Source organism: Arachis duranensis, chromosome 3 (genome assembly GCF_000817695.3).
Source record: "Arachis duranensis cultivar V14167 chromosome 3, aradu.V14167.gnm2.J7QH, whole genome shotgun sequence".
Lineage (NCBI taxonomy): Eukaryota > Viridiplantae > Streptophyta > Magnoliopsida > Fabales > Fabaceae > Arachis > Arachis duranensis.
In genome coordinates this window covers 120,025,522-120,038,181 of record NC_029774.3, presented here as the reverse complement: position 1 = coordinate 120,038,181, position 12,660 = coordinate 120,025,522, and the positions used below count along the sequence as shown (strand labels likewise).

At 32.9% G+C, this 12,660-nt stretch overlaps 1 protein-coding gene across 1 annotated transcript; it reads left to right on the top strand.

Annotated features, from left to right (window-relative positions):
- Positions 1-5,507: 5,507 nt before the first annotated feature.
- On the top strand, positions 5,508-6,100 carry LOC127745592 (protein FAR1-RELATED SEQUENCE 1-like). The gene is made up of 2 exons (XM_052258469.1): positions 5,508-5,610; positions 5,718-6,100. Exons 1-2 carry the CDS (start codon positions 5,508-5,510, stop codon positions 6,098-6,100), a joined length of 486 nt encoding a protein of 161 aa, XP_052114429.1.
- Positions 6,101-12,660: the final 6,560 nt, after the last annotated feature.

Here is a 12,660-nt window from a genome sequence, read left to right as displayed (position 1 = left end):
CAGCCGTTACTAAGTCATGCAGGCCAACATATCATGCCATCCAAAATTCCCAAAGCCCTGTTAGTAAGAGAGAGTGAATCTTTTCAATTTTTTGTTTAGTTATTTAGTAAAGTGTAATATTTTATTATTAAATTTTTTTTCCATTTAAAAGAATATAAGGAGGAAAATCATATTCTACTATTAAAATAAGAGAAAATTTAAGGATGAGTATTTTTTATTAAAGGATGAGTATTTAATTAATAAAAAAGTAAATAATCTTATACTATTAAATATAATCTTATAATATTAAAAATATTAATAATAATTAATTAATTATTATAAATTATAAAATTGGTTAGTTTTTTAATATTTTTTTAAAAAAATTAAGAGGATTTTTTCGGACTAGTCCCATCAAAACTGCCAACATACAATACCTTCTGAAAGACGAAAATTTCATATAATATTAACTGATTTTGTTTATATATATTAAAAAAAGGAAAAAAAAAAAGAAAAAAACTGATGTTGCAAAGTGCGAACTGGCAATAGGCTTATAGGCCAATATTTATTAAGGGTGCACATGGCGGGTGAAGCGGAATTTGATGGAATTCAGATTCGATCCAAAATATATATCGGGTCTATTTATTAGATCTGAATCCAACTTTAGACCCAATGAAATTAATACACTTTTGCGTCATAATTATACCGGGTGAAAACTGGGTAAAAAGCGAACCGTTAACATTACATTACGTTGATACCTTCTTACAAGATAACATGTAAAAATATCCAAATTTTCAAGACTCCAACTATTATTTAACATGGTAAAATTCACTTAGAAAAATATAACAAGAACCAATCATTTTTTAAAATTAAAACATAACCACAATCAATACTAAAATAAAACCACAATCAATACTAATATTGTTTAATAATACCAAATATTTAAATCAATACAAATAACACAATATTATGCATTAGTCTAAAGTCTTATGCATTCTAAACATAAAACATTAACTTATAGTCTTATAATGACTAATAACACAAAATATTAATGTTTACAATACTTAAATTTCACATAAGAATAGTCATGATCCATCACTAATAACACAAAATATTAATTGTGTATGATGACCGGGCCACTAGGCCGACTTCGGGTGACCCGAACTATGGCTCGGACCCGATCCGAAATAATGACTGGGTCTATTTTTGAGACCCTTACTCGACCCTAAACCAAATGAAATCCTACCAAATTAGTTCCTAAAGTATTCGGAACCGGGCCGGACCTTCGGACCGGACCGGGTCTGTACACCCCTAATAGCTATATTGATTCCATGATCAGCTTTTTTTTTTGTATTAGCTTATGCAATCAAAATTTCGAATAAAATATTATCACAGGATTAAAGCCCAATAAAATTGAAACTCAAGCCCAACTAAGGGAATCAGTGTAGCTAAGAAACCCTACAATTAACTCTCTTAGATTGACTAAGTTAGATTAATTTAATAGTTAATTCATTAATATGTTTAAATAAGTGCGAAAAATTAATAATACTGGCCTCACCGGATAAAATTTGTCGCACTCTCTATGACTCTCTTCAAATAGACTCAACCGATGGATCTTCAAAATTTCACACATCACATATAGTTCAAAACACCGGATCGATCCTCCATCAACATTACTAATTGTTCTCGAGTATGGAAGGAGAAGAAATTAAGAAGCTGTGATATTGGGTTGGTGAAGGTCAATAATGCCATGCTCAATCTTCAGCGAAGTCAGAATCCATTGAACTAACTAGTAGCTAGTAGCTAGTATATATAATATTCAGTTGCTTTGAATTTTCGCCAAGCTAAGTCAGAAAGCATTTTTACATTTGACATCTGCCTCACTTAACCTTTTTAGCTTATTAATAATACTAATTCTAATACAATTATAATTTACTAGTCTACATGTCTATTAATACATTTTTATATTCAATATATTGTTAGTAGTTTAGTTACATTACATCATGAAGTATATGCTTGGAAGCCAAACTGCCATAGCGAAAATCGCTCCCGTGTTAATCATATATTTTTTTTTAAAATATTATGTTAATTTTAATATTTTAATTTAATTAAAAAATATAAAATCTAAATAAAAATTTATTAAAACTATAAAAACTAATAAAATAATTATACTTTTACTATTTACTTATCAAATTCGGTTTTATTGCAGAAGCATTTATTTTTATTTCTAAAAGTTCATATTAATTGGTGTTGAATTTTATTAAGCCCAAACTTTGAATATCGCACATTTGTCATTTATCCATAAATATCAACATCTAGCAGATATAATTATTTTAGATGAGAAAAAGTCAATTAAATAACAAACATTTATTTGAAAATAAAAGATTAAATTAATACATATAAATTATAATTAAAAAAGAATATTTACTTTTATTCTCTTTATCTTTACCCCTTGAAGGACACTTTATCCAAGTCTTACTACTATTTATAAGACCTTTTGGGACTTTCTTTCTATCTTTTTTTTTTCCTTAATAATACTCCAAATTAATTCTTAATTTTTTTGAATCAAATGCTTTACTTTTTAATAAATTTTAGTTACCAAATTAATATAGTCTTTAATATTTTATTTCATTAGATAAATTAATCATCACATTATATTTTAATAAAAAAATAAACAAATTAATATTTATTATTATTTAATAAAAATAAAATAATTTGTAAAAAATTTTAGAATTTTCATATGAATCTTTTTATATAAAATTAATTTGTCGAACGAAATAAAAAGTTAAAGGTAAATGATTAAATTTTATTAAAACCTAAAACGTTGACTAAAAGTTTCTTAAAAATTAATCTACATTATTTTTTAATGTTAAGTAACTTTAATGCAATACCCTTATTTACAGATTCAGAAGCCTATGAAATTGTATAATAGCCCCTTTTACTCAATTTCATTGATGCATCATTCTTTAATGTGTGATTGACATCAACATGTTTAATTCAATACATTAATTAGTAAGTTGGTAGCAGCTCAAGCCTAATTAAATGAGGATAGCCTGCCGACTTTCCGTATTGTACCACAATTTAACCACTATTTGGGAGCGATTACACGTCAGATTAGATTTTTTTATTGCATAAATAAACTAAACAAAAAAAATAAAAAAATAAAAGAACTGTTTAAATAGAATGATAATCTTTTTTAAGATTATTCTTAAATTTCTTTTAAAGAGAAAGAAACTCCACATAATGAAGTTGTAATCTTACTGTTATTTTTGTCATGGTGTCTACCATTGCGTTTGTATCTCTCATAATCAAACGAAAGTTAACACGCCAATTCCAATGCATGATATCCCTTATTTTGAGCAGCAACAAATGAATAAACTCAAAACCATCTTGGTGATTAATAACAAGATTAAACGCTTTCACACAATGCGTCTTACAAATAACATTTCGCTGACCTACATCCCAAACTAAGAGATATCATCTCCAAATAGCAACCAATTCTCCTTAAAGAATACTATTACTCTCAATTATTCCCAAACATCCCCTTTGCTAACTCTCATTACAATATCTAATAACGCAAGCAAAACCAACACTATCACCTGAACCAGGATAACTAGCATCACAATTAATCTTGAAAGTACCAATGGATGGAGGATTCCAAAAACCATTTAGAATAGAGGGAAGAGACGTACGTTGTAATTCTAAAAACAAAAAACTTGCAGTAGGAAGAGCCTCCTTAAGACACAGCCAAGCTAAAAACTTGTGCTTTCCGGAACAAACTGGCGCCAAAGCCAAAGCCAATTCTTCGGCTCCTCCCAACCAAGCAACTGCTTACACAACCACAAGTAACCATTGCGTGAATCATAGACTTTGGCAGCAGACATAGACCAATACCAACCCACTTCCGGGCCTGCTTGCACATATGGATTGTAAGAAATAATATTAGCTTTCAGATTTTGAGATAAAGGAGAATAAAGAGTATCCAAATGCCACTACCAACCGATTAGATATCTTGTATCCGGAGGTTCGAATTAGAAATGTGAACATAATCCATCTCATTAGATAACTGCCATTCTCTCCTCCAGCTAGAAAACTAAAAATTCTGGTTCAAATTCCCAATACACCAAGCAAACCCATCCTTCAACACTTCCCAAGCCTTGCAAAGACTCCTCCAAATGGGAGAGTCCTTGTTCTTAGGATAACCAAAACAATCATATAGAGATGATCGGTATTTGGTATCCAACAATTGGACCCATAACTTGCCAGACTGTTGGAAAAAAGTTCAAACTAGCTTCCCAAGAAGAGCAATATTCACACAATAAGGATCTCTAATTTCCAAACCTCCATGGTTTTTTGGAGTAACCAGTACCTTCCAACTAACAAGATGCAACCCTCTTCCATCAACTCGTCCTTTCCAAAGAAAATTCCTCATCATAGACTCCAATTACTAATGATTCTTTTGAGAAAAATAGATACCTGCATCTGGTATGTGGAAATAGCGACTGCAACGGAATTAACCAAGTAGAGTCTACCATCCCGATTGAGTAAACTCCCTTTTCACCTTGCTAGTCTACCCCAAATCTTATCTAGGACACTATTGAAAGCTGAATGGGTCACCCTAGAATGGCTAAGGGTAACCCCAAGATACTTGCCCAAGTCCTGGACAAATCTAATAGAAGACACTCCAGTGAAAATCTCTTTCTTTGTTGGTCTTTGGACAATTTCCAAAGTTGTTTTGAATCACTCACATCCTTGTTGTCTAGACCAGGTTGAGATGCTCAAACAACACAGGGAGCTTAGCATGTTTGTGCGTCGCACCATCGAAACCCACGAGGAAGCCGGAATCAGACCGAGCAAAACTTACCAATCATTTATGGCAGCAGCCACCGTGAACTAGATTTTATTGAAAAAGATGTGAGGAATTACATTATAAGGGAAGTACGAAATATTTCTGAAGAAGACGATGCCAAAGAATTTGGGAAGTACCAAGTAAGAATGAAAGAGAAGAACTAAAATTTCTTCTTTGAGCTTAACCTTAAAGGCGATCACTGTATTAAACATGCATTCTGGGCTGATGCAAGAAGCAGGGCTGCATTTGATTATTTCGGAGACATGGTTTCATTTGACACCACCTAAACACAAACAGGTATTTAGTTCATTTATATATATTTTTTATGTTCAATGCGTGTATATATTTTGGTTCACCACCGTCTGCTTGTTTTTTATGCAGGTACAATGTGGTTTTAGGTTCTTTTGTGGGCGTGAATCACCATGGCCAGTCGACACTTCTTGGATGCGCGCTGATGAAAAATGAGGACATCCAATCATTCAAATGGCTATTTGAGTGTTGGCTATGTTGTATGGGAGGAAAAGAACCAAAAGGTATTCTTACCTATCAATGCGCTTCGATTTAAATGGCAATTAAGCTATGCATGCCAACAACAATTAACTACTGTTGCATCTGGCACATTATGAAGAAGATCCCAAGCAAATTAAATGCCTACAAGGGACACAATAAAATTGAACAAGAGATGAGCCGTGTTGTTTGGAACTCGTACACAAAAGAAGCATTTGACAAAAACTGGATCGATTTCCTTAGAAAATACGGCCTCAGAGGCCACAAGTGGCTTTCAGGTAATTGAGATTTCAATTCGAATTATTTTCATGCTCATATCTTTTTTTCCCCAAAGCATGCACTGTTTTCGGTTTACCACACCTTATGGGTTCACTTTGGTTTGCAGAGTTGTACGAGGATCGGCATATATGGATTCCAGTTTACTTGGATTACCACTTTTGGGTCGGGATGAGAAGCACACAAAGGAGCGGGAGCATGCATTCATTTTTCAACAAGTTCATCACACGGAATAGCTCATTGAGACAATTCGTGAAACAATACGACAATTGCCTAGCAAGCAGAGAGCAAGCAGACAGAGAATTTGATGCTGCAGATTTTCATACTGTGATACCGTGCGCAACAAAATCAATAATAGAGGCACATTTTCAGCATGTATATACCCATGAGAAGTTCAGGGAACTTCAAGCTCAATTCAGAGGTAAAGTGAACTGTATCACAAGATCAATGCATTTCACCCTAGGTTTCACAATATATGAAGTCATAGAGTAGGTTTCTAACTCCACATTCAACAAGTTTGTCGTCACCTACGACTCAGTATCATGAGATGTAAAGTGCCATTGCTTGCTGTTTGAGTCTAGGGGCATATTGTGCTGCCCTTCCCTAAGCGTCCTAAGCTTTGAGCGAGTGGATAACGTGGCACCGAAATACATATTGGAACGCTGGAGCAAGAACATAAAGAGGAGGCATACACACATCAAGAGCAGCCAAGATGAATCTCTACTGGAGCCAAGAAGTAAGAGATTTGATGAATTGATATTTCGGTTGCACAATATATGTGAATTTGCATCCGAGTCTGAAAAGTTGATAGGAATTTTGCACCGAGCATTTGACAAGTTCATGGTGGAGATGGAAGAATATCAAGAGAGAAGCAAAGGAAAAAGTTTGTTAACCCACGAAGAAGCGACATTAAGCAATGTGAATGACCTTCAAAGCCCACCAAGTGTCAAAACAAGAGGTCGGCCCAAGAACAGACTTGGATCAATCCTGGAAAAAAGATCTCAAATGCCATGAAGAAAAATAAAAAGACAGCTCCAAGTGAGGTAAAATTGACTTGCTTTTGATTAGTTAAAAATTTAATTGTTCATTTTGCTAATATACAATTAATTATGTCTTTTGTAGTTGAACCTTTTAGACTCTGGATCATCGATTCAGTCAAGCTCCACTCTTTACAATGCACCAGATATGAATTATCCAAGAGAGGATTGTACAAGTTTTAGTTTTTATTAATGTAAATTTTTGTTCACCCATGAGCAAATTTTGGTTCACCATGGTTATGGCAGGGTTAATTTCTGAATGTTGTTAGTCTTTAATGAATAGTCACCTTTTTTGTCAAATTCTATATTGATATATGCAGTTTTTTTTATTCATCTAGTGTATTACTTTCGGTTCACTGTGTTCAGGGGTTTAGGGTTGAGGGTTTAGGGTTTAGGGGTTCAGGGTTCAGGGTGCAGGGTTTAGGGTTTAAGGTTTTAGAGGTTAAGGTTTTAGGATTTTAGGGGTTTAGGGGTTCAGGGTTCAGGGTTTAGGATTTAGGGTTTAGGGGTTAGAGTATGGTTTTCGGTTTAGGGTTTTAGGGTTTAGTGTTCAGGATTCAGGGTTCAAGGTTTAGGGGTTCAGGGTTTAGAGTTTATGATTTAGGGTTTAGGGTTCATGGTTCAGGGTTCAGGTTTCAGGTTTAAGGTTTAGGTGTTTAGGGGTGCAGGGTTCAGGGTTTAGGGTTTAGGGTTTAGGGTTTTAGGGGTTTGGTGTTTATGGGTTCAGGGTTTAGTGTTTAGTGTTTAGGGTTTAGGGTTTAGGGGTTCATTGTATTTCCAACTTTCGGTTCACCTAGTGTGTTAATTTCGGTTCACTGTGTTGAGGGTTTAGGGTTAGGAGTTTAGGGGTTCATGGTTTAGAGTTTAGTGTTTAGGATTCAGGGTTTAGGGGTTCAGTGTGTTTCCAACTTTCGGTTTGCCCATTGTATTAATTTTGGTTTACTGTGTTCTTTTGGAGTTCGTAATTTATTGGTAAATACAGTAATTGCAATCACTGAGAACTTGGAATAAAACAGCAGTCAGACAGTTCCAACAGATATATAAATTAACATCTCAGATGAGTAATCTATCTTGAATGAAATATAAATATTAGCACTAACATTTAGATTAATATTGACATATATACATTTGAAGTAAGCATTTTTTGCTTTTTAAACAAGTTAAACAAAATATTGTTAATTATAACCAGCCAATCATAGTATATGCTATTTACTATCTAAATCCCAGATGTGAATTTACAATAAGGATTGGAGAGGGCATCAGATGGTTTCGGGAGTCTTATTGCTTCAGATTCCCAAATCACATTGGTACATGAAGCTATTAATCTCTCCTTGTATTTCAATTGAAAGGAATTAGTTACATAAGAAATGAACCCAACTAAAATAAAAAAAGAAAGAAGTTTATAAATTTAGAAAGTACTAACTTGTGTCCAAGCTCTATATTTATATCTCATCTTGCTTTTGATTTTTTGTGGATCAATTGTTTCGAGCCATTTCATGACGTATATTCCACAATCATAACTAAGCAAGAATCGAGTATAATACGATTAATAGTATACAAAATAAAACATATTAAAAATAGTACTATAGAAGAGGAAGATTCTTACTTTGTACATTGACCATTTAGTAGGATATACTCTGCTTCTATTCCTAGTCCATCCTCCATTAAGGGTTCTGCCCCAGCATAAACCCTCATCTGAGAAATTATTAATCCCTGAAAGGTATGCAAAAATTAAAAAAATAAATCAACAACACTCAATCGAACTCATTTCATGTACTGAATAATTTGAATAATTTACAAGAAAATAACTTACAACAAATTTGTTCAATTTCTTCCTTGAATTAGGTATATTTTTTGGCAGCTTATTGATAGGGTCAAGTACATAGAATTTTTTTGTTGATATCAGCAATCCACAACCACCAATATGTTCCATTTCAAATTGGCACAAATAGATGAAGTTTGGAAAAATAATAAAATATTTCAGTCAAAATAATATCAAACAAGAGAATTATCGAAGAATTTTTAGAAATTATAACTTACAAATGGATGTGATGCAAGTTTTCTTTTGTCAAGAAACTGGCGGTGGTGGGCATACTGTTCAATATCGAACCGGTAGGCTTTGTTTATCCTTTTAACAATGTAGGACTCGCCATGTGTTCCCAACATAAAATTCTGCAAAAAGAATATCAGTTAAATCACATTTGCACTGCACTGAAAAAATAATAATACTTGAAAAATATTCAATCATCAAGAGAAAAATTTTCTTCATGCAAAAGAACTCAACAAAACACATAAGAATCAGGTAAATCAATATTAACATTCCCACCGAACCGAAAAGTAATCAGCAGTGAATAAGAAATTTAGCTTACCACAATATCCAGTGGCACAATGTATATTTGTTCCTGATACCGTCGAACTTTTATTTGGTTGAGAATAGTGCTGTGTATACTAACCACCTACAGGATGAAAATTTAAGAGATATACTATATAAGAGTGTTTAGAAAAATCATTAACTTTATTGCAACTAGCAAAGAATTTACCGAGGCATGCACATGTTTTTTGGGCATTAGAGACATAAAATATTCTCTTAACTCCTCGTAAAGTGCCTCATGTTTCAAGACAAATATTGCATCATATTCATTGCTACCATCTCTTGTCTGTTTCACATGTGTCATCCAATGATAATACTTTTCAATCAACTCGTTCGTGATTTTTATCTTTTTCTCTGGGATTTTGTAAACTTCAGCAGCTGGTAAGGATGGCTCTGAAGTTGTTGCTTTAGCAAACTTTAATATTACTGTCACTCTAGCATCTACCACCGCCTCTTTCAGGATTTCAAGCTGTGAAACACTCGGTTGAGAGGGCTGACTTGGTTGAGATGCTGGTGGACTTATCCCAAGGTTAAAGGAAGGCCTTTCATCTTCCCTTTCCCTAGGTTGAGCAGCACTGCAAGATGATAGATATTTAACAACGATATTAAACAAAAATAATATTAATCATTATAGTGAACCGAAATCTAAACAAATAGTAAACCTAAATCCAAACTTACAGTGAACCGAAATGATATTAAACAAAAATGATATTAAAGAGAAGCAAGTAACATACCTATCAAATGATGACAAGATTAGAGTTTCGTGTTCTCATTGCCGTGCCACCGGAGGTTCTTGGGATTGTTATTCATCAGAAACTTCATAGACATCGTCATCTTTGAAAAATTCTTCAATAACAGAACTTGTAAGAGACCCCATAATACCCTGCTTTTTGGGTTTTGGAGGGTAGCTATAAGAAACAGAAGAGAGTTCAAAGACAACAACGCATTGAATTCATTTCTGGTTTCAACTGAACCATAATTAAACCATGTACAAGCAGTAAACATTATCGTATTTATATAAGCAGTAAAACTTACACATCAATAGGTGCTTTTTGTTCGGATTGCTACGCTGTTTGTTCTTCGTAGAGCTGTTGTTGCTGTTCCAGAGGTTTGCTGCATTAAACAGTAAACATTTCTATAATTATATTTAACAGAAATAACATTAATCATTATAGTGAACCGAAATCTAAACTAATAGTGAACCTAAATCCAAACTTATAGTGAACCAAAATTATATTAAATAAAAGTGATATTAAAGAATTTTATGCTTATACATTAACAGGTACTTCTTGTTCTGATTGTTGTGCCACTGGAGGTTCTTGGGATTGTTGTTGTTGTTCTTTGGTAGGGCTGTTGCATTAAATAGAAAATAGTTCAATAACAATCCAGAAGTATTATCATATACCATTAAAATTAATAAAAAGAATTTTTATGTGAAACTTACTCTTCATTAGAAACTTCATATACATAGTCATCTTTGAATAAGTCTTCAATTACAGAACTCGTAAGAGACACTGTAACACCCTGCTTTTCGGGTTATGGAGGGCAGCTGTAATAAATAGAAAAGAGTCTAAAGACAAGAACACGTTGAATTCATTTATGGTTTCAACTGAACCATAAATATTTGTTAACTTACTCATTATTTGTTAACTTACTCATTATTAGAAGTTTGTTGTGTTTCATTTTGTGGAGGGACATAGAGGAAGTAATCTCTGATCAACTCTCTTTGAACATAACTTGAAAGAGACAATGCAAGAGGTGGTCTAAGGAATGTAAACAAGGATAAAGTTAATGTTGAATAATTAGAATTTGTTTTGAAAAATAAGAATTTGCACATTGAAAAACTCACACTTCCAAAGATTGAGAACGAGTTTCTTGTTGAAACTCAATGATTTGTAGCTCAGAATCAGGTGTAGCTCTAGTGACATTTAAACACATTTTCTTTGTGATTAATTAAACAAAAATTATTAACTAAATCTAAAGGAGTAACATAAATATTTTTAACTTACACTGGTGGAGTTTTAAAAGTCTTTCTTGGGAAGATTTTCTTTTTTCTAAAATATTTGATCGGGCTTTTCGGGGTATTTTTCCTAAAAAAAGATAACAAATTAAAATTGGAAACCAAGATTAAAAGCAGAGGTCTAGAAACATATTAAATTCATTTTTGGGTAACCACTAAACCGAAAGTACAATATGCAGTGAATCAGTTTACCTAGTATTGCTCATGGCATTTACAGAAGGTGTAGAGCTTCCTTGAGTCTGTAGAATTGTTCGCTATCCAGATTTACAGTTGGCACTCTAAGCAAGATAAATAAATATTAGTAATTGAATCTAGAGGAATTAAAAAAGGTTGTAGCAAAAGTAAGCAAAGAAAGAAAAAGAACTTGGAAATAATAAACTGAATCTTACGTCTGAGAGAATTCATTTTGTGCCTTTGGAGAGTCAAACTGATCCGGAGCAATGTTTGTTGACTGAGCTCCATCATTTCTTTTTTTTTTATCTCTTTTCTCTTATTGTCTCCAATGCTCGTTTTCTTCTTTTCGCAGCATTGTCTTTTGCTTGTTCAGTTCTGAAAGTTCATAAAATAAGTATCAAGGAACCTAATACGTAAGTATCAATAAAAGAAAATATGATTCGAGAAACTTACTCCTTGTTAGATTGGGCTTGTGTTTTTGCCACCCTTTGCGGTTGTTTTCTTTTTATTACGAGTGTTTTCTTGATTTCATTTTCTCTGGAATACAGACAAACACATCGAATTTATACCGGAGATAAGACACTAACAATGTAGTCAACCAAACTGACAGACACCACCGAACCGAATTAAATTAAAGTACTAAAACGAAAATTAGAAGCTCACCGAACTGAAATTAATTCATTTGCTGAACAAAAGGTGATACATATGCAATCAACAAAATGTCTCACAGAAATTACGCAATACTTACTGGCTTTTAGATTCGCTTGTGCTCTCTGAATCTATCGGCACATGCTTTGTTTTTTCGATTTATTTTTTATCCACCTTCGGTGGTTGTTTTCTTTTCTTTGTTCTGATTTTTTTATTATTCTCTGCAATACATAAGAACAAGCGCATAAGAACAAATTTAAGAAAATACAAGTTAAATGAAATCAATATGAAAATTAAACTTACTGGCTTTCCGATTCAGATTCGGAAAGTCTTTCCTCTTCCGAAGAAGAATCCGTCTCGACAATTTTCTTTTTTATTTTCTTTCCTTTTTCTTTCTTGTCCAAGTTACTTATTTTTGTTTTTTCTTTCTTTTTTTTCTTTCTGTACAGAAGTCCCTAAAACAGAAACAAGGACTCAATTATTTAATCATCAAGAAAACACATTAACAATCCGGTGAACCAAATGAAGCAATCCCACCGAACCGAAAAATATTCATATGGTGAATAGTACATGACAACTATTTAATCATAAAAAATATTTCTTAATGCAGAAACATTCAAATGAACAAACTAACAATTGCAAGTAGGACAAATAAATTAATTATAACCTAAAACAGAAGTTTATTTAGTTAGTAGAGTATTTTAAAAGCATTTGAAAGCAAATTTTTGGGGGAATTTTAGTAGAGTATTTACCAATGGTTCTGTTTCTTCGGATGAAATCCGTTCAAGCATCATTTGCCTTG